At 56.8% G+C, this 21,958-nt stretch overlaps 2 protein-coding genes across 2 annotated transcripts; both read left to right on the top strand.

Annotated features, from left to right (window-relative positions):
* Window positions 1–735: 735 nt before the first annotated feature.
* APOC1 (apolipoprotein C1) lies at window positions 736–3,501 on the top strand. The gene is made up of 4 exons (XM_067555327.1): window positions 736–822; window positions 1,525–1,600; window positions 2,324–2,474; window positions 3,281–3,501. Exons 1-4 carry the CDS (start codon window positions 739–741, stop codon window positions 3,354–3,356), a joined length of 387 nt encoding a protein of 128 aa, XP_067411428.1. The 5' UTR covers window positions 736–738; the 3' UTR covers window positions 3,357–3,501.
* An 11,524-nt stretch (window positions 3,502–15,025) lies between these two features.
* Window positions 15,026–20,649, top strand: APOC2 (apolipoprotein C2). The gene is made up of 5 exons (XM_067555311.1): window positions 15,026–15,052; window positions 16,415–16,464; window positions 17,316–17,381; window positions 18,459–18,609; window positions 20,429–20,649. The coding sequence occupies exons 3-5, from the start codon at window positions 17,321–17,323 to the stop codon at window positions 20,517–20,519; spliced, it is 303 nt and encodes a 100-aa protein (XP_067411412.1). The 5' UTR covers window positions 15,026–15,052; window positions 16,415–16,464; window positions 17,316–17,320; the 3' UTR covers window positions 20,520–20,649.
* Window positions 20,650–21,958: the final 1,309 nt, after the last annotated feature.

Below are 21,958 nucleotides of genomic sequence, written 5' to 3'. Positions count from 1 at the left end.
GGTTCTTTGGGGGTCTGGCTCGTGTAATTGGCCTCTGTGGGGCTGGCGATCCCGGGGGCTGACACACTACCTGGCCCCAGTGTAAAGCCCCCTCCCAGCTAAATGAGTACTCCTTTCTGCGCGTACGTGCGGCACTGCCTGCCTCTGGGTAAAGGGGGCCCAATTCCTGGGCACTCGTCAGCTGGCACCCTGGGCGTGACCCCCTCCCTACTGCACCTGGGGGTAGCTGGGGTCTGCTCCCCGAACCAGGAGCTGGATGGGCACCCGGGCCTTTCTCTGCCCCAGGCTGATTGGTTGTTTGATCCAAGCCCCCATCCCACAGTCCCATCACCCCCGCTTCACCCCACCCCTGCCCTGCCTTTCCCTTCACCCCATCCTTTGCGTCCCATGTAGCTGAGCCCCTGCCACCCAAACCCAACCCTGGAACGAACATGCCATTCGCTGCCAGGCTACTGCTCAGGGGACTGGTGTGTCGCCCCCCGGATCCCTCTGGCAGAGACTGTCTGTGCAGCGCCTGGCACAATGGAGCCGGCCCTTGGTGGGGCCCTAGGTGGCCCCTGATTTGTAACACCCCCTGCCCCAGCCCAGCTGCGCCCTGCTGGGATTCCATTTCCTCGTGGCACAGACTAATAATTACAAGGCCTGGGAAGAGCCTGGATGGGAGGGGAGGGGCGGGGCGGGACGGGACGGGACAGGACGGGACCGGTCAGGTTACCCCCCACCAGGTGGAGGGGGCGGATGACGGAGGCAGGAGGCTTTATAGGGAGCCGGAGCAGCTGGCAGGCTGCAGCCCAGAGCAGAGATTGTTTCAATCCAGCTGTAGTGAGTTGGGCGGGGTGGGACTGCGGGGGATTTGGGGCTCAGTGGGGCTGGGCTGAGGTGTGCAGGCAGGGGGCTGGAGGGGGGCAAAGAGGAGAATGAGGGCTTTTGGACAGGACTGGGGGGGCTGGTGGGAAGAGGCAGGGGACCTGGAGGGGCGGGGAGGGGGCTCGCTGGGGGGCAGAAGGGGGCGATTTGAGCAGGATGCAGTTTGGGGCTGTACCTCCCTGAGTGAGCTCAGCCCTGCACCCACTTCCCTCTGGCATTAACGTGCCCCCCTGGAGGACGGGGGGGAGAGGGGTTTGTGGGGTGGGTGGGGGTGTCTGGTAGGGCATAGTAATGTGGGGGTGAGAGTAGGGAGAGGCAGTGGGGTCCATGTGGGGTTTGGGAGGTGTCTTGGGGGGGCACTGCAGGATCGGGAGAGGATGTGGGGCCCCGGGGGGGGCAGCGGGGTCCGTGTGGGGGTGTCCAGGGGGGGCACTGCAGGATCGGGGGAGGACGTGGGGCCCCAGGGGGGGCAGCGGGGTCCGTGTGGGGGTGTCCAGGGGGGGCACTGCAGGATCGGGGGAGGATGTGGGGTCTGTGTGGAGTCCAGGGGGTGTCTCAGCAGGGGGGGTGCCAGAGGTACTGGCTGGGTCCCTTCCCAGCTGGGGGGGTGCCTTTGGGCCCAGTCTCGGGTTCACCTCCTCCCCCTCCCCCGCACAGGGCCCCGCTGCCCCAGGGACCATGCGGCCCGCCGTGCCCCTCGCTCTGATCCTGCTGGCGCTGGCTGTCCTGGCAGGTAAGCTCCGACCCGGGACCCAGAGCTGGGGGAGGGGCAGGGTCAGGGGCAGGTGTGAGTGTGGGGGGGCAGGGGGGGTTGTGGGAGTCAGTGTGAGTGTGCGAGGGGAGGAGGAGGGCAGGGGAAGGGTATAGGTGTGAAAGGGGTAGGGGTGGTGGGGACAGGAGGGGGCAGGGGAGGGGTGGGGGAGGGTGTGTGAGAAGCGGGGTGGGGGGAGGGGGAGGGGGAGGGGCAGGGGGGGGGAGGTATGAGGGGGCAGGGGAGGACATCAGACCAGTCTGTCTCGTCCCTGCCTTGCCCCTCGCGGGCAGGCCTACTCTCGTGCAGCGCCCGGCGCCAAGGGACCACGGGAGGGACTAGAAATAACGAAGTGGCTCAGGGCCACGCGTGTTACGCCCGCAGCGTGCCGTGTGCCTGCAGGCGTGTGCAGTGTGTGGGAGGAGGTGTTTGTGCGTCTGCCTGGACGACGTGCCGGGTACGCATGAGGGTGCAATTCGACACGTGTGTGCGTAAAGACCACAAAAAGGAGCAGCGGGGGAGGGAGGGTCGATTTTCTCCATTTTACAGCTGGGGAAACTGAGGCCCGGTGAGACTCAGGGCTGGCTGAGGTTCGCGTGAAGACGTCTGTCAGTCAGTTGACGCCAGGCCACTGCTGCGGCTTTGGGGGCGGGGGGGGAGTCACGTCAGGGCGGCTGTCACTGGCCGGCGCCGTCTGCCTTTCAGACTCTGCTACTGCTGAAGTGACAGAGCCGACCCTGAGCCAGAAGTTTGAGTCTTTCCAGCACAAGCTGCAGGCCTTCGCCGACGGCATCGCCGAGAAAACCAAAGCCGCCTTCCACGACCTGCACCACAGCGAGTTCAGCGAAAAGACCCGGTGAGTGGCAGGGCCCTGCAGAAACCAGCGCCCCTGCCCCGGTGTCGGGGCCGGCTCACAGCGGTGGGGCCTGTGCCCTGTTGGGCTGGGAGACTAAAGTGGGGCACCAGGGCGGTGCAGGCAGGGCTGGGACAGGAGCGGGGCAGGTGCTGCTGGAGATGCCCTGGCCAGCTGTGCTGTGCGATGCCCCCTGCGCCGTTTCACAGGGCAGAGGAAATTATGAACAAGGTTGACATTTAAATGAGCATTGCTGAGCGTTACCGCCTCCCTGAGCCCCCCAGGCTCCCTGCAGCCTCCGGCAGGTGGCTGCACTGCTCACACTGGGACAGCTCCCCCCGCTCAGATGTGTGCAGCACCTAGCACCGGCCGGGGGGGCCCTGCGCTCAGTCGCTGCTGACAGCTGCACAGCCCAGCCTGTGGCATGATCCCATGGGAAGCACTGCAGGCTCCTGCTGGATGGAGGGTGCAGCCAAGAAACTCTCCTGATGTATGTCATGGTTGGGACTGAGCCAGCTCGCTGCCTCCCAGCTGCACAGGGCGGGAAACGCCCGTTCCTCAGCCATGTGTCAGAGCCCTCGAACTAACTGCAGTGGCCGGCCGGCTGCTGAGATTTCCCAGCGCGGCTGCTGGCCTCGGCCAGGCTGTGTCCCCAGAGGGGTGCTGGCTTGATGGCAGTGTTCGGCAGAGCAGGGCAGCTATGCGTGCACTGTTCACGAGGGCAAAGCCCAGAGCCCCTGTGCACCGGTGAGGCGGCGCAGGCTCTAACCCACGGGCTGAGGGTGCCTCTGCCTCCCCTTGTCTCACAGGAACTGGTTCTCCGAGCAGTTCCAGAAGCTGAAGGAGAAGCTCAATGAGAAGATTTCCAGGGAGAGAGCTGACTGAGCGGATTTTTTCTGCGTTGCTCACGGGCAGTTCCGGAGCTGCTGGTCCCCTGGCCGAGATCCTGCTGGGGAGGGGAAGCCAGGCTGGCCCCCAACGTCCTGTTTTCTCTCTTTTTTGTAGCCATGAATAAATGCTCATTGCCTTAGTGCTGGCTTTGTATCCGGGGGCGCTGCTCATTGCGCTTTAGGGGGGGCTTCAAAACTCTCAGCCTCACTTTGCTTTTTTCCATCCTGTTTTTCTCAGTGCCCCTTGCCTCCCCCTGCACCCACGCATGCCCCCTGGATCGCCTACATCATTCCCTGCTACACACCATTCCCACAGACTCTCACATCCGCTCCCCGGCCCTGAGCTGCCCGGCACTGAGTCCCAGGTGTGCAGTCAGGCTCTCCTGACAGCCCAGCCCCTGGGCTCCATTTCCTCCCATTTGTCACCTTGCGGGGCCTGGGCCCAGGCTTCCCACTGCCGCACACAGCAGAGGCTTTGCACCTTTCCTGCGTGTCTGTCACTGTTGCAATCTTGCATCTCCTGTGCTCCATAAACAGTGCTGGGCGGTGTAGCCTAGGTACCTGCACGTGGGTGGCGACACTTCTCCAGACTCCTCCAGACCGATTTGCCTCACTTATTCAAAAGAATAGTGTTGGGCAACTCGATCCAGGCCTCTGCACACGTTCACAGAGTTAGAGAGTAGCAGGGACAAACGGGATCTTTTACCCAGCAGAGAACGGCAGGACAAGAACTAGCCGCTGGGTGTCAAAGCCGGGTGCAAATGTTACTGGTGAAGGTGAGTACCGCAGAGACTCACAGGCTGGGAGGGACCGTGCCGGCCATCTAGTCCTGGCCCCTGAGTTCTGGGCAGGACCACGCATTATCCAGCCCGGCCCCGACTGTCTAACCAGCTCTTACAAATCGCCAATGACAGAGATTCCACAACCCCCCCAAGCACTTTACTCCAGTGCTGAACTGCCTTAGTTGACTAGCCTGATGAACCTTTGGCACACACTCCCCTGGGAAGTGGTGGATTCCCCATCAGCTTCAGACTGGGGCCTGGCTGGAAGATGCTTTAGTCAGTGCAAGCGACTGGGCTGAGTGCAGGGAACTGGGGTTTGTGTCTCTGGCCGGTGTTACGCAGCAAGGCAGCCTCCGTGAGCTAATGGGCCCTGCTGGGCTGCGTGGTTATTACTCTAGACAGCGGGTTATGGCTGGGCAGCCTGGCATTAGGTGGAAGTGGCTGGGGTGAGGGGAGAGTGTGTGTGTGGAGTGTGGGGGGGAGAGTGTGTGTGTGGAGGGGGAGAGTGTGCGTGTGCAGTGTGTGGAGGGGAGAGTGTGCGTGTGTGGAGGGGAGAGTGTGTGTGGGGGGGAGAGTGTGTGTGTGCAGTGTGGGGGGGAGTGTGTGTGTGTGGAGGGGAGAGTGTGTGTGTTTGAACCTCCCACATTGACATATTTCCCTTTAATACATAATGACTGACACAAAGCCAGAGCCTGGACACGAGGGGCCCTTTAGAGTCACCGCCAAAGACAGACCAGGATCCAGTGGCTGAGTGTTATGGTGAAACCATTTTGAACTGGAACTGAAGCCGAGCTTTGTAGCAGGCGGAGGAATTAGCCACTGGAACACCTTCCCTGGGGTGTCCCTTTACATCAAGATGGGCTGGGGCGGGGAGCCCTGGTCTACACGACAAGCTGAGGAGTGCCGTAGTTAAACTGAGCTAGCGCCCAGTGTAGAGGGTGCTGTGTCGACGGGGGCTTCTCCCGTCCCCGGGGATGGAGCACCTATGCCAATAGGAGCAGCTCTGCACTCCCGTTGGCATAGGTAGCATGGAAAATGCTAAGCGCTGCAGCGGTGCGGCTGCATGCCCTAAGTGTAGACAAGCCCCTAGAGATCCAGACCCAAATGCTGGTCTCCAGTCCCCTGCTGCATGCATTGACTGCAGGGAAGTGAGCTTGGGTTTGCCACAGCCTCAGGGAGGGTTCCCGCAGGCCCGTCTTACAAGGGACGTCCCCTAATCTTCATCTCTGTGCAAGGAGAGCAGGAGTTGCTGGGTGTTGCAGAAAGCAGCAAGAAACGCCCCAGCGAAGGGAGGTGAGTCCTGCTTAGTACTATTCTTAATAACGCTGCTGATGATAGTATTGGGAGGAGGGGCTGGGGAGGGTACTCAGAAAACAGCCCCTTACCACTCAAGAAAGGGTCATTGTGGATGGTTCTTTGAAAACATCCACTCGGTGAGCAGCAGCCATCAGAAAAGCTAGCAGGGCGCTGGGAACCATTAGGAAAGGGATAGAAAATGAGACCGAAAATATCGTATTGCCTCTGTAAATCCATGGGACGCCCCATCTGGAATCGTGCCTGCAGATCTGGTCGCCCCAGCTCAAACCAGATAGACTGGAACTGGAAAAGGTACAGAAAAGGCAACAGAACTGATGAGGGGCCTGGACCAGCTTCCGTATGAGGAGAGATTAGTAAAACGGGGCCTTTTCAACTTAGAAAAGAGACGAGTAGGGGGCTATGCCCGAGGGCTATAAAACCATGCCTGGTGAGAAAGTGAATAAGGAAGTTGTTAGAAATAACCAAACAGGTTGTCCCGGGCGCGGATTGGGGAGATGGAATCTTTATTGCCTGCTCCTTCCACCTCCAGGCCAGGGGGTTACTTTACAATCCTTTTATCCATAACGGTCTGTAACTGTAGCCATTTCCAGCAACTCCTCATAGACCCTTCCTTGGTTACACTGACACCTATAAAATGAATATTAACAACTACACGATGCATACAATTATACCCGCCCTGTGTGTTGTGTACAGGATTATTGCACAGAGCGCAGGCACATCACCTTGAAACCTACTAACATTCTTTGAAGTATACAATCTGCAGGGGAGGGAAAGAAGATAATGCTGTATTCCCACCAGAGGCCTTGAGCAGGAGGGGGAATAGTTATTTGTTAGCCTCATTCCTTGTGCAGGTGCCCAGGAAGGGAGGAGAAGAAGAGAGAGAACAGACGCTAGCTAAAATTCACACCAAGTAACAGAAACAAGGTTTGCCCTGCCATGACCCCGTTCCCTGTAGCTTAGGCCTGACCACTTGTCCAGCTTTGACTCTTTACTCTCCTACAGAAGTGTTATGTACTCCTCATAACACAAGAACTAGAGGTCACCCAATGAAATTAATAGGCAGCAAGTTTAAAACAAAAGGAAATAATTCTTCTCACAACGTACAAGCAACCTGTGGAACTCCTTGCCAGAGGCTGTTGTGAAGGCCAAGACTACAACAGGGTTCAAAAAAGAACTAGGTAAATTCCTGGAGGACAGGTCCATCCGTGGCTATCAACCAGGCTGAGCAGGGATGGCTGTTTGCCGGAAGCTGGGCATGGCTGACGGGACGGATCACTTGATGCCGTGGCTGTTCATTCCCTCTGAAGCACCTGACATTGGCCACTGTGGGCAGACAGGACGCAGGGCTGGATGGACCATTGCTCTGACCCAGTCTGGCTGTTCTTAATTTCTTACGGAAATACAATGTTGGCCCCTCGAAGCACGGGTTCCTGGGGCTGGCCAGACCATGCAGGTCTGAAGAGTGATCACGGCTCCTTTCTGAGGGTCGGCCCCTCCGTGCTGTAAATCACTGTTGCTGCTTTATGCCCTTGCCCCCTTGACACCAGCTGAAGAGCTGCCGTGTGACCCATGTGCATGTATTTAAATGGCGCCAGGAAAGCTGGCTGATAAGCTACCAGGAGCAAATATTGCACAGCTCTGAGCAAAGTGACCTTGGGAGCAGGAGCTGGGTCCCGCAGCCTGCCTCCTCATCCTTTGGACACTTAAATACACAACCCTTTGGACCCCCCGAGGTCGCCAGCCTGTCAGAGCAGCTGACCGAGGAGCTGCTGCGTGGAGTGCCTGGTCCTGTGCCGGTAGCTTTATTTTGGTTCCAGGTAGGAGGTTTACTGCGGTAGTTACATCAGTCCAACCCCTCGTGTGGATGCATCTGCCACAATAGAAAGGTGCCTTGCCTTGGCTTCTTCCACTTCCCAAAGGGAAACAGCTGTCCCAGTATAAAGCCCCTTTATGCTGACAGAGCTGCCTGCTCCCTGCTTTCAGCTACAGGCAGCGTTAAAAGGGTAGAGCTGCTGTGTGCAGACAAACTGGTTGTCAGCTCTTTGGGCCAGAGACGTCTGGCTTTGTACGGCAACGGGCTCCTGGCCCGACTGGCACGCCTGGGTGCGCGTTGCTGGCGGTGCAAAGACCTAGCAGTAAGTGGGCGTTGCTGTGCGGCTGCAGGAGGGTGCTGTGGGAGTGAGATTCGTGGGAGAGGGCACGCGTGTGCAGCATGGGAAGACGTGTGTGTGATGGGGTGAGAGCCCCGTGCATGCTGGTGGGCGGAACAGCGGAAAAGAGGGAGCCCAACCTAGGCACAATACTAATTCATAACTAATGAACCCCGAGCTGTGCTCTAGCACTTCTCCTCCGTAGGGCTCAGTGTGCTCAGGTGCTGCTCCTCACTGCTGAGGCTGTGCCACTGGCTCCAGTGGGCTGCTGACCCCCGAGAAAATGGCCCTGGCGCTGTTCTGAGGAGATGGAAGGAGGGCAGAAGAAGGAGCATTACGGAGGACCCAGAAGAGAGGCGGGGCACGGCTTGTCACCCTCTCTACACAATAACGCCAGCTCTGCACGTGGCCAGCGCACGCGGGGGAGCAGAGCCCCAGCTTTACACAGGTGCAGAGCAGGTCCCAAGAGCACCCCCTGTTCTCAGCAGGGTGGGTCGATGGGGGGAGTCCTTGTCATTCTCCAAAGCCCCCCTCCTGGGAAGAGAGCTGCTAATGATGCGGGGCAGCCAGAGAGGAAGGTAGAAAGATAGATGATGGGTGTGTATATGTATAGATAGATAGATAGATGGGGCGAGTGGGGACAGATCATTGGATGGATGGATGCATGATGGGAATGTGTAGGGATAGATAAGCAGATCGATGGCCGGATGATGAGGGTATGTGCGGATAGCTAAAAGGATTGAGGGATGGATGGGTGGACATATGGATGATGGGGATGTGTGGGGATAGATAAGCAGATCAATGAATGAATCAATGAATGGAGGCATGGATGGATGGATGGATGAATGGTGGGTGTGTGTGGGGATAGACAAGCAGATCAATGGATGGATGGAGAAATGGATGGATGATGAGGGTGTGTGGGGATAGATAGGCAGATGGATAGACGGATGAATGGACATATTATGGGGGGGCATGTGGGGACCAATAAGTGGCTCGACGGATGGCTGGATGATGGCGGTGATGATGGGATAGATAAATGTATCGATGGACAGATGGATGGATGTTGGGGTGTGTGGGGATAGATTAGTGGATCAATGGACGGATGGACAAATGGATGGATGATGGCGGTGTATGGGATAGATAAATGTATCGATGAACGGATGGATGGATATTGGTGGTGTGTGGGGATAGATTAGCGGACTGATGGACAGACGGATGGATGGATGTTGGGGGGTCTGTGGGGATAGATTAGTGGATCGATGGACAGACGGATGGATGGATGATTGGGGTGTGTGGGGATAGACAAGCGGATCAATGGATGTAATTGTATCAATGGACAGATGGATGGATGTTGGGGGCGGTGTGGGGATATATTAGCGGATCGATGGACAGACGGAGGGATGGATATTGAGGGTGTGTGGGGATAGATTAGCAGACCGATGGACAGACGGATGGATGGATGTTGGGGGGTGTGTGGGGATAGATTACTGGATCGATGGACAGACGGATGGATGGTGTTGAGGATGTGTGGGGACAGATTAGCAGATTAATGGATGGATATTGAGGGTGTGTGGGGATAGATTAGCGGACTGATGGACAGACGGATGGATGGATGTTGGGGGGTGTGTGGGGATAGATTAGCGGCTCAATGGACAGACGGAAGGCCCTCTGCCTTCCAATGACACCCGTCCCCCACCCCACTAAATACTGAAACTGATCCTCCCCCCGTGTGCGTGTTGCATGAGTTTTATTATCCCAGGGTTGGACGCTGGGGAGGACCTGGCTGGTGACAGGACACCACCTCTTCTGTAGCTCCCTCTGGCTCCGCGGGCTGTCAGCTCTTGCCTGGACTTTCCTGTCGGGCTGGGTCTGCCCAGGCTCTGCCTACAAGGCTCAGGGAGTTTCTGCACTTTAATCAGGGGTGTCATTACCATGCCTGCACTGGCTTCCCTAGAGCAGCTGGCCCAGCTAAGACGAGCCCCGAAGAAGCAGCCACGTGAGCAGAGACACGAGGCTGACCCCAGGGTCCCGGCTGTGCAGCCCATGCTGAGCCCGTGTCTGCGGCGTGACGAGGCGTGTAGCTATGCTAGTGCTCCTGCGGGCATGCCTTGCTGTGCTGCAGTCACACCACACGCTGCGGATCCAGCCAGCCAGCCGCAGAGACAGACAGACACAGACCCTGTACAGAGGAGAACAAAAGGTGTAAATTAGCGCCCACATGTGGCCAGCTGCTGCAGACGGGTCACATTTCATCTGGCCGTGTTTGCTAGTGAAGATGACGCACACAGCAGCAAGCCCTCCCCCTCGGCCCCGCCCCACCTGTCCCAGCTACACACGGGCTGCCGCCATCTTTAAATACCTCCCTCAGCCCAGACTGACACAGCGAGCGGGAAATGGGGGCTCTCTCACGTGTGTGTGGTGCACAGCAGACACCCACCCTGCCTCCTACACACCCGGGTCCCACTGAGCAGATCACCAGGGCCGAGGGGCATCGGCAGCGCTGCGAGCCGTGCCCTGCTGTTCCTGGCATCGCAGTGCAGCAAGCTCAGGGTACAGGACTCGGAGCCAGGGCTGAGCCTGTCCCTGCCCCTCCCGTGTGCCCCCTTCCCTCCTGTCTGCTGCGCTGGCATTAGCATCTGTTTCTGCCAGGGCTGTGCCCCACCCGCGGGCAGAAGCAGGTGATGCAGGGCGACGCCTGGAGCATCTCGAACATCCTCCACAAGCCGTGCAGGGATACGGGGCTCATCATGTCGAGAGGTTGCTGACGCCATCGCCTCCAGGGAGAGCTGGGGGACATTTGGTGGGTGCCCCACCTGCCCAGCCACACGCCTGCTTGGGGGAGGGACCAGGGCTCGGCCTGTGTGACAGGCAAGGCAAGGGCAAAGCAGCGTGTGTGTGTGTGAAAATGAAACCACCCACTCCCAGTAACCCCTGTAATATAGCCAAGAGACACGTTCAGTGTGTTTCCTTTGGAGACTCACTACCCCAGCCACAGAGTCTCTCCTCCACAGAGTGACGTTCCCTCTGCAATCTGGACGGGTGTATAGCTGTGTCACCCCAATCCGGGACACCGTCTTGCACTTGCCTCTGCTGTGTGAACCCCCGCTCCGGGGTCAGCCCACGCACAGCCTGAGCGGTCCCTGACTGAGGGAATGAGCGCTTCTGGCCAGCCCCTCATGGGATTATACAACAGAATGACCCCCCCGCCCGTTCCCAGATGCAACCCTAGGAACTGCTGTATAGGCGTGCGTGCTGGGTGTGCCTGGGGTGTCAAACATCCGGCCCACAAACCTTTTTATCCGGCCCGCGAACCTTTTTGATGGCCCGCGGCGCCAGCTTGCTGTGTTTCAAGCTGATGCTGGAGGGTAGCTCTGCCGCCGAAAGAGTGGAAGGCGCACGATTTCTCGGAGGACAGCAAGACACAGCGAGCTGCTGCTGAAAAAGAAGGAGCTGCGAGATATTGTGGCGGATGGGAACACTGCCGAAATACCGTTCCTCGCGACATTTCGCGGCGGAGGGTAGGACGTGGCGAGAATTCCACCGACGGGTAATTCAAATGTGGCCCGCCGGTGGAATTGAGTTTGCCACCCCTGATAAAGATCATGAAAATTCCCCGGGTGCACACCCGAATGAAATGTGCTGTGCACGCCTATGAAGTGCTGTTTGACAGAGTTCAGTGCTGCCCACTGGACGCTGCAGGCTTATGTCTGTCAATTTATCAGACATTGCTCCGCACCAGCTCTGCCACGCTAAGTGAGGTCTCTGCACACCCCAAACCACACGCACTGCTTTACATAAAACAAACCAGGATGCTTATTAAGTACAGAAAGCTTTTAAGTGATTATAAACCAAAGGACTAGAAATCAGATTTGATCCAGAAGAAATAAAAGCAAATTGCATTCTAAACTAAGTTTAACACGTCAATAACTCTGCAGTCTCAGACCATGCTCACCACAGGCTGGCGACCCCTCCTCAGCCAGGCCCTTCCCCTGTGGACTGTCTTTCAACTCCTTGCTTGGTGTTGTCTTGTAGATGGTTTGCAAGAGAGCTCCAGAGAGACCTTCACCATGTTTCTCTGCCCCCGGGGTCAGGCGACTGGCAGTGTCTGTCATGGTTTCCTCCACTTGGGTCAAACGTGCATCACCTTATCCGATGCTCAGGCCAGGCCATTGCTCCTGGAAGAGCTGGGCTGTTTTCTGCACGCCCTAGAGAGCTGTGAACTGCTGCTCTGCCTTTAGTGTTTGCCCAGATCGGCCCCAAGCCTTGGGAGACATGTTTGGGAATATTGCCTAGCAGAGCTTCGTAACCGCACATCTGACAAAAACAACACGCGTCCTGTAGCACTTTAAAGACTAACACATTTAATTTCTGCAGGCGTAAGCTTTCATGGGCTGTAACCCACTTCGTCAGATGCAAGGAACAGAAATCAGATAGCAGGTATAGATATACATAGCCAAGGGTAAGGAACAACAATGGGGAAGTAGTTGAGGCCTATTCACAACCACAGTGACAATTATTTCTTGCAATGAGATAACCATTCCAAGTCCCTATTTAGACCCAGCTGGGTCTAGAAATAATTGTCACTGTTCACACATTCTCACCTCCTAAGCAATGGTTGTGACTAGGCCTCAACTACGTCCCCATTGTTGTTTAACCTTGGCTGTGTATATATAAGGTGATGCACGTTTGACCCAAGTGGAGGAAACCATGACAGGCACTGCCTGACCCGGGGGCAGAGAAACATGGTGAAGGTCTCTCTGGAGCTCTCTTGCAAACTGTCTACAAGACAACACCAAGCAAGGAGTTGAAAGACCTGCTATCTGATTTCTATTCCTTGCATCTGACAAAGGGGGTTACAGCCCACGAAAGCTTACGCCTGCAGAAATTAAATTTTTTAGTCTTTAAAGTGCTACAGGACACTCGTTGTTTTTGCTGTACACAGACTAACACGGACTAACCCCTCTGGAACTTTTCACCATGGAAATACATCTGACAGTGCACCAAACATACTACCACAATAACGTTCAGTGTGCCATGCGCACTCCACAAACACCGTGCCTTAAACAATGCGCATTTACACTCTAAGGGTGAAGATGAATGATACACAATTACACCATTAGGGTGTGCAGGGGGGACACCGTGTCACATATGGCAATCTGGGGCTGCTCGGAGAGCAATGTGTTACCAGATTTGCCCTTCACCTTGGGGTACGCTCATTTATTAGGGTTACTTTCCTGGAAGGGGGTGTGTGATTCCAGGGGTGTGATTCTACTAATGCACTGCGTGTGTTACTTGTGTGTTCATAGGGCTACAAGCCCCCTCCCAATGGAGCTATCCTGCAGGACCTAAGGTTTTCAGGGCTGGGTTCCTCCAGCACCTGATTCAAATAAACCCCCCACAGATACACACACACATTTCAGATTAACCGAGTGCGTCTGAGTGGACTGGGCTATCAGCACTGTCAGCCGACCCCTTATGTGTCCCTGCACTCAGCAGGCTGGTGACACAGCACCTTCAGCAGCCACCCTTAGTTGCCCCTTTGCCACGCACCAGAATAGAGCGCACTTCCGAGCAGGCTGGGTCCAAACAGCACTTTTCATCTACTCCCCTCTATCTGCCCCTGGACTCAATCAGGCTGGGTCAAACAGCACTTGAGCTGCACCCTCATTTGCCCCTGGACCCCATAGGCTAGGCAGAGCAGCACTTCCTGGCTGTCCCCTTCATATGCCCCTTTACACCACAATTGTTCTAGCGGTAACCCCCTTGATGAGCAAACCCCATAGGATTTTTGGGCACTCCAGAGATCTTTGGCTTAGGTAAGAAAAGCGTTACTACAGAGCAAGATAGGGGCCAAGAACACAAAGGAGTAAATGCAGTTTGGAGAGAAAGAGAGAGAGAAAGTGGCAACCAGCTTGATTATTACAGTTATTGGATTGCTAGGTGTATAAAACTTATGATACTAATAGTAATACCATCCAAGGAGAGAAACACAATCAAACACTTACAATACTGCACAATCACAGGTGGGGTATTGGAGAAAGCTAGCCCAGGTTTGATTGCAAAAGTAGAAAGTTATACCTGGACTAAGAGAGAGAGAGAGAGAGAAAGAAAAGGGGTGTTGGGGGAAGAAGGTGGGGGGGTTGATTTCACCACTCCATGCAGCTCAGAGGCTCCCAGGAACAGGCTTAGGGTCTGGAGTGCTTTGAGTCTGGCAGAGCCCGCAGCACGATCCGTCAGGAAGAGAAGACAGGTTCCAGTGGAACTGATGCAGAGTTTGGATCCAAGCATCAGAACAGAGGTTTGAACTGTGATAGGGGATTTGTAGACACCAGGTTTGTTTATGGATAAACAATGTCTGGACAAAAGGAGCTGATCCTTCCTGGAAGGGGCGTCCTTCCTTCAGAGAGAGCTCACAATGCAACCAGGATTCAGTGTTTTGCATACCAATAACTAGAATGGTCTGATAACTGCGGAGCTGGGTGTGTACAGGTGTGAGTTCATTTACATCAGGAGCAGAGATCTCCCAACATGCCGTGCGTCCCTGCTTCACCAATCCCAGAGTTCGGTGCGGTCCCCGCTGTACCAATCCCAGAGTTCAGTGCATGTTCCATCTTCGAAGTAGATGAAGCTTCTGTTCTCCATTCATGTGCTAACTGAGATGCCTTGATGGGAGGGTTTCTGTTGTGTCTCCTGCCTTTTCATATTGAAATGCCTTTGGTTTCTGGTTCAAGCATGGGCTGGTTGCGGGGGAGGGGGCGGATAATTCAGGTGAGGCAGAGAGAGAGAGTTGGGGTTTTGCGCCCTGGTTCCCCAAGAACACGGAGCTGCCAGGTAACAAATGGTTACAAAATCCCAAGTGTGAAATACGTGAACATGACTCGTCGGGTTACAAAGAACCCTTGCACTTGCTCCAGAGGCAGCTGACTGGAAATGTAGGGACATACAGCTCATGGCGAGTGTGTGATACGCTGACATTGCTGGGGTCTCTTCTCTTGCAGCTGCCTGGCGGTAATTTCGTTGCCACCATTTGTGAGTTCATGGCCCACTACTACGAGACGTCTGTGAGCTGGATTGACTCAGGCTGAAAGACTAGCTTGAAGAGGGCGTCGGGGAAAACACAGGAGAAGCAGAATCCCTCCCTGGGCCAGTGGGAATAAAAGCATTGGCAGGACCCGCGAGAACAGCTGCTTCTTCACGCTGTGATCTGAGTGTTGTCAGTGTGCAGGGGGGCGGCGGGGGCGGACACAGGAAAACAGGGACTTGGGAATCCCGACTGGATGCAGCAGGAAACCTGCCCGTTATTTTCCAGGGCTCCAGGAGCAGTTTTCCACCCGCAGAGGCTTAGCTGGCAGAGGTGTGGTTTAAAAACAAGAAGCCTTCCCAGCACGTTTGCGGCATTTCAATCAGTTCTCAGAGGACGCGGGAGTCACTGGTGCAGCCAGGTCGGTCCAGAGTGCGAGAGCCAGGCTGGGGGAGGCAGCAGCTTTTATTGGACCAACTTCTGTTGGTGAAAGAGACACGCTTTGGAGCTTGCCCAGAGCGCTTACCTCAGGCCCCGTCTCTCGCAAGGACCTTCAGGGTCACACAGCCAGTCAGCAGCACAGCTGGGAAAGGAACCCAGGAGTCCTGGCTCCCAACCCCCCACTCTAGGCCACTAGACCCCACTCCCCTCCCAGAGCCAGGGATAATCATGGCCCATAACTCGAGCGGCTTTTCAGCCCAGCCGTGCACACAGGCAGCGTCTGCCCGTCCATTCCGTCCGTGCCAGGGACGTGCCTCAGTGGTGAGGGGTCTGCCCCACTCGGCAGGAGGCACCGGGGCCACCCCCACCAGGGCGGGCAGAGACCCAGAATCTGGCCTGGGTAACTCTCGGGCATTTTCTAGACCTTATTGGAGTTACCTGGAGCCTAGGCTGCCCCCTGCACCAGGGTGAATCCCCCCGGCAGCCATGGAGGCCCGGCTGGCGCAGCCCCTGTCTGAGCAGGGCTGGCTGTGGGGAGCTCTGGACTACGCTGCCCCGAGTGCAGAGTGCCCCCCAGGGGAGCGTAGGAACCTCTGGCTGCCACTGAGGAGCTGCGGGGCCTGGGGGTCTCTGACGTTCCACTGAGGGGCCTGGCAGTAGGGTCTGGGGGAGGATAGGCTGGGGGTGGGGACATAGGGGGATGGGTGGGGGAGGACAGGGTGAGGGGTGGGGGAGGTATGGGTGGGGGAAGGACAGACTGAGGGGTGGGGACATAGGGGGATGGGTGGGGGAAGCAGAGAGTTGGGGGGTAGGTCCCACAAGCTGCCTGCTGAGTGGGGGAGGTGTTCCTGCTCCTGGTGTCCATATAACCCAGCCTCAGTCCCTCCCCTGGGGGCACCGGGCTTTGCAGTCACTATCTGGTCGCAGCCCAGCCCTGGCTGTGTTTGCCTGGACTCTGACCTGGGGGCTGAGGTTGTGTCATCGATGGAGTCGCTGGTGGGCAGGGGAAGCGTTTTCCAAGCACGCTATAAATGAGCTGCCCCGAGCCTGGCGCCAGAGCGAGCAGCAGCTTCCAGCCACCGGTGAGTCCATCTGGCTGCCGGGCCCCAGCGTGCGAGGGTGCAGGGAGCGCACCGGGGCAGGCAGGCTGCCCGCTCTGGATCCCTGCACCCTGACCTGGAAGAGCCACGGGGGAGCAGCCGCCCCACGAGGCCGGGACCTTGGGGCCCGAGAAGGGTTTGCTAGGAACACGCACCCCGCGAGCTGTGCCTGGCCTCCCGGGCCTGTGAGCCCACGGTTCTCAGCCTCCTTGAGCAGCTGTGCATGTTTTCTTTGGTTGCAGGTTTCTGTGTCTTGCTCGAGTCTCAGGAGGGGCCACGCTCTCTGCAGCAGGTAGGTCCCTCGTCGCCCCAGGGCGGGAGCTAGATAAATTCAGCGAGCGGGACGGGGGAGCCTTTCCCAGGACAGGTGTGGGGTGGGGACTCTCCCCGTTTGTGCCTTGGCTCTGGCGTAACCAGGAGGACGCATGTGTGTCCCGGTGGATTTCGACTCGGGGGCTGGAGCCTGCGTGTGCACCCGCGGTCTGTGCTGTGCTGTGCTTCACACGGGCGCACAGTGCGTGCCAGGCTCCCAGCCCACGGCAGCAGGGCATCCAGCTGCTCTGCCAGTGTAAGCACAGGGCCGGGCAGGCAGCACAGGGCTCAGCTCCCAGCAAGATGCTGGCACCTGGGTCTCTCCGGGTCACTGCCCGCGGCCTGCAACAGCTTAGTCCCCAGAGGCTGCACTGCTGTGCTTTGGCTCCGTCTCGGCTCCGTGGAGCAGCCTCGGATTAAAGGCAATGGAACGCGATAGGCGGGAGGTGAGCCAGGAAATCCTGATTGCACAGTCTGCCTGGCGGGTGCTTGGCAGGGCGGGGAGATGGCTGGGCCATTCCTGGGGGACGTGAGTATCCAGAGCTGGGATAAGGCGAGGCGTAGCCACCCGCACTCCCAGAGCTAGGTGCTGAGGCCCCCAGGGTGTGCTACTGAGGGAGGCTGGAGGCCGGAGGCTGGGCCGGGCTGGCCGGATGTGACCCGGGTACTGCAGGACGCAGCCCGAGCTGGCTTTGCAGCCTGGCTGGGAGCCGCTCCTGATGTCCAGGGGCGTGCGCTCGGCCCCGGGGCAGTGAGCGAGGGCGGCTCCGCATCCACACACACGCAGTGCAGGGACAGAAAGAGGCACTGAGCCGAGGTTTCCTTTTCCAGCAAACATGGGCCGGATGGAGCTGCTCACGGTCGCAGCCTGCCTCGGCTTGCTGCTGCTCTGCGCCGGTAAGAGACGCTGCTTGCGATGATGTCTAGAGAGGCCCCTGGTTCAGAGCACATGGCTCCTCCGTCTCCATTTCCAGCTATGGGGCGGAGCCAAGCCCAGGGAAACCAGAGGATACAGCCCAATATTTGCCAAAGTGGCTGCTGATTTTGGGGCCTGGTTTTCCAAGCGGCTGAGCCCCTGGAGTTGGGGGGCTGCTCAGCCCTGCACCCCCTCTCCTGCTTTTCATCCACCTGTGTTCCCCAAATGGCTTTTCCACCAGAAGAGGAATTGCCAAGGAAACGTTGGGGTTTGGCCCCAGCCGGAGCGTGTTTTGGTTGCTGGCAGCTGAAAGCCAAACGACTACAACAAAAGCCAATTAACTCTCCGCCGGGCCGGCCCCAGAGTGAGCTGCAGGCCCTCGGGCTGTGGCCGGCGCTCGCTGCATTTCTCAGCTCTTCGCAGGAGCGACCCTGCCTCCAAATAAAAATGGCATGACCCCCTCCGGCTGTGGCGGCAGAGTTAAACCGAGAAGCGGGTCACACGTGTAGAACACAGCTGCTGCTGCTGCTGCTGAGCGTGCCCACTTGGAAGGTTTGGGGAAGGTTATTCTCTGCGCTAGCGCTGAAACACGCTGGCAGCGCAATGCCACACCCTAGACTGGTTAGAAGGTTTCCTTGCCCCAGAACCCCTCAGTTGCCTTTCGAGTGCCCTGCGGCGCTTGCAGCCCAGGCGTTGCTAAACAGCGTCTTAGACTCATTGGCTGCCGCGCACTCAGAGCTCGTGCTCAGCGTGTCACACGCACCAGAAGTGGGGAGAGGGGCGTTCACTGTCCCGCCGCAAACGGGCTGATTTCCCTCTGCATCAGCCCCTGTGCTGCAGGCGTTGCTGCATGAACAGCATCTTGTGCTCCGTGGGCATGCGGTGCACGGAAGGTGCCGGGATATTTGTGCCAGGTGCCTTGCACTTCGAGGGATCATGCGGATCCTGCTTTTCCAGTTTGTCCTCTGGCTTCCCAATCTCAAGTTAGCAGCAGCTGCCTCCTTGGGGGTGGCCCCTTTCTCCCAGAGAGACCTGAGCCCCTTGGTCTGTTCCTGCAGAAGCTGCCAGCTACCGGCTGCAGAAGCGAGAGGCTCAGGACTCGTTCTCCCAAGTCCAGGAGGTTGCCAAGAGTTACTGGGAGCGACTGAACTCGGCGGCCCAGGGCTGGCTGGACAGCATCAAATCCGTGGGAGTGGAGAAGAAAATCAAGTAAGGGGAGGCAGGCTGCACACAGAGATTCCCTTGGCAGGAAGCCTCCGGTGTTCCCAGGCCCCAGAGACTCCCCCAGAGGGAGGGAGGGAGGGGTATGGGAGGTGGTGCTGGTCTCTGGCTCGCCCTGGACTAGACAGAGGGTTTGCTTTGCCGCTGCCACACACAGACCCAGCCCTGCAGTGTCCCGTTGTTACCCAAATAACAAATATTACAGGATCTTATTAGGAGATAAGGCAACAAGCCACATTTATTGTGAACACAGAAACTTCTGTAGATAGTATCCAAGAAAAGAAAAGTAGCAACACTGGAATAACATTAATATTGTGCTCTACTTAGTGAAATAGCATTAATAATAATGTAAACACTAGGAAAACAGTATTAACATTATATCAATACTACAAATTAGAGAGACATGTTTCAATTGATGCTTTCATTCACATTCACACACACTGACAGGCACACACAGATAGAGACAGACAAACATACATAGGGATCTTCTAGATGTCATAGTTACCAGCTTCTTGGTGCTCATGATAGTCACTGGCCAGGTGACTAGAGCATGAGGATGAGGAGCAAGGTTCTGCCGATGCGCATCGGTACTCCTGGCTGGTGTGATGTTGTAGACCCGAACCTCCAGCCTTCATCTTCTTGACCCATTTTATAGGGAAAGGACCCCATGTAAGTCTGTGGGTTTTGCATTGTCATGCTGCAACTGCATTCTTGGTGTGATCCTCAATCACCCACATTGTTGCAAGCCTGATCAGATTTTGTCCTTTGAAATGGGCTGGCTCCAAAGTCATCAGGGTGGGCTCCTCTTCGGCCATTTGATCATCTTTGCTTCTTTCTTCTTCCCTCAAGCGTTTTAGGTGAGGCTGGTGTTTTCTTCATGTCTGTTTCGATATCCCTTACTCAGACCAATTGTTCAATCACTCTTTTTGTCTACACCCAACTCAATTGCTCAGCAATTCACACTTCAATCACTCAGGGCCAACTCCTAGCTGAAGAACTTGCATATTATTTTTAGAGCAAACCTTATTTCATTTTTGACAGTGTCTGTCACAATTAGATAGACACATTACATTGCAGTGTGGCTTTTGTACTTAGAATAGGATTTTTACAAATATATTGGAAGCAGGTAAAATTAACAGATAAACTGGCCAGTGGACATAGTACAGACATTTACAAACCATCTTAACATTATACCAAGTGCAGACAGACTTGAATTAACATTTCAAAGGGTAGAACAGCAAGAGTCAGTTTGAGGTTTTAGCTTTTGATTCAGACTGATGTGCCTTTTGGTAGGAAGAGGGGGGGTGTTTGTGGCTCTGTTCTTACATATATTTCAAAAACAAGATTTTGGCCAACACCGTGTGGGCGCACACAGCTGCAAAGCGCATGCACTGGTTGTGAGCTCACAGCCTGTGCCCGCCTGGGGCAGGCTCTGGGGCAGGGAGGGGACAGCTGAGCTCCCTTGTGCTTCCGGCAGCTTGAAGCTCTCCGGGGCCCAGCTCAGCCTGCTGCGGCTGCTCGCCATGGCCTGGGAAGCAGAGAGGGATGCTGTGCCTCCAGCGTGGCACAGGGCACATGGCACACGACCCTCTGCCCCGCTTGGCAGGGCATTGCCGGGGCTCTCCCCACCTGTCTGAAGCCCGGGCTCTATGCTGCCCAAGGCCCTATGGTGCACAGGAAGCAGGGCCCGTGAGTCAGCGATTCCCAGGGCTCTGGGGCTGGTGCCGGACAGTGCAGCCCATCGCTCAGGGACAGGCTCCGGCCCTGTCATGCGGCTTCTCCTCATCCGCTCCACTTTCCTTCCCAGGGACATCTATGAGAAAACCATGTTGGCTGCGGGCACCTACATGGGAGTCGCGTCGGACCAGTTTTACCATTGGTGGCGTGGGGAACAGTGACGCAGGCTGCCGTCCGCCCCTCGTTCCTGCAGCCACAGCCGGCACGGAGAGCGGGCGGGCTCCCGTGTGCTCCCGTGCGTGCGCGTGCTGACGCTGCTCTGCTTACGGCGTCAATAAAGCTAATCCCCTTGCCTGGCTCCATTCACCGCTGCGCGTGGGGCTCCGTGTCACACACCTTGGGTTGGGGCTCACGTAGGCTCTGGCTGTACCTGCACCTCCCGCCCACTGTCAGAGCGCTTTGCGAAGAGGGACGGGTTGATCTAGCCCACTGGGAGGTAGGTCCGTTTTATTACCCCGACTTCAGGTATTGGCAGGAAACCGAGGCACAGCGAGGGCAAAAACCTGAGAAGTAAGGTGCAGAGAGAGGAACAAAACCCAGAAGTCCTGACTCCCCACCGCATTCTCCACCAAGTTGAAAATAGAAGGCAGGAGTCCTGGCTCCCAGCCCCCCTGTTCTGACTCACTGGCCCCCCTCCCTCCAAGAGCTGGGGCTGGAAGAGAAAAGGCCCGAGTGCAAACTTCGGTTCTAGCTCCACGTTTCTCCCGGTTTGAGGCTAGCTGTCACTGGCCTTGAGCTGGGCCTGGCTGTACATTCAGGGCTCAGTGATCACTACAAACTGCAGATGCACAATAGGGTTGGGTGCCCACACGGGATCACGCGCACACAGAGCAGCCCGTGCTTTGCATCCCCGCCTATTCCCCAGGCTGGCAGAGAGTTGCTGCCCCTGCAGAATCTGGAGCGTTCGCGGGGGATGAACTGGAGGTGTTGATTTCACTGCTAGGACTCACACGTCCAGCCACACACACGTTGAGCTAGACACACAAACATACATATCCACAAAGCCTTGCACACCCAGAACCACACAGCCCCTCACACTGCTCACAAACACAAACACAGCCATATGCATTCACAACCCTCCCGCCCCGCCCAGCATACCTGCCCCGTCTTACACATCCATCTCAATACACACACAGAGCAACACAGGCATATCCAGACCCCGCCCCCGCCCCCACAAACACTTCTTTTGTATGTACGCCCCCCTTGTGAATGAGACGTGATGTTGGGTGATTCACAAAGGGATAAACAGGGGATTATTTAGGATCCCTGAAGGGGAAATGTAGGGTGAATTACAGGGGTAAGTAAAGGGACGATGTAGGGCAAAGATGGTTTGTTGGGGGGATGCATTGGGGCCAGCACGGTGCAGGTAGATTTCTGGTGGGGTGCAGTGGGAGGGGTCACTGGGGTGACACACAGGGGACTAGACAGGTAACGTTGGGTAATGCACCTCTAGTCACCCACCTGACTCTGTGAGTGACAGGTCTAATTATCCCGAGGGACGCATTAGGGTGGCACACAGCAGAGGAGGGAGAGCAGGGGAGGAGATTTAAGGGGAACAAATGGTGACCGGAGGGGAGGCTTTAGGTGTAACACGGGGTCT

Source organism: Emydura macquarii, unplaced genomic scaffold (assembly GCF_026122565.2).
Source record: "Emydura macquarii macquarii isolate MOO-44397 ecotype Brisbane River unplaced genomic scaffold, CSIRO-AGI_Emac_v2 contig_1626, whole genome shotgun sequence".
In the NCBI taxonomy this organism is placed as follows: domain Eukaryota; kingdom Metazoa; phylum Chordata; order Testudines; family Chelidae; genus Emydura; species Emydura macquarii.
This window is presented reverse-complemented; position numbering and strand designations above follow the sequence as displayed.

Bases quoted from the DNA above. Each gene is read 5' to 3' on its own strand.
- APOC1 (XM_067555327.1), top strand. From the start codon at position 739: ATGACGGAGGCAGGAGGCTTTATAGGGAGCCGGAGCAGCTGGCAGGCT. The intron at 823-1,524 runs GTGAGTTGGGCG...TCCCCCGCACAG, and splicing joins ATTGTTTCAATCCAGCTGTA to GGCCCCGCTGCCCCAGGGAC. The intron at 2,475-3,280 runs GTGAGTGGCAGG...CTTGTCTCACAG, and splicing joins GAGTTCAGCGAAAAGACCCG to GAACTGGTTCTCCGAGCAGT.
- APOC2 (XM_067555311.1), top strand. From the start codon at position 17,321: ATGGGCCGGATGGAGCTGCTCACGGTCGCAGCCTGCCTCGGCTTGCTG. The intron at 17,382-18,458 runs GTAAGAGACGCT...CTGTTCCTGCAG, and splicing joins CTTGCTGCTGCTCTGCGCCG to AAGCTGCCAGCTACCGGCTG. The intron at 18,610-20,428 runs GTAAGGGGAGGC...TTTCCTTCCCAG, and splicing joins GGAGTGGAGAAGAAAATCAA to GGACATCTATGAGAAAACCA.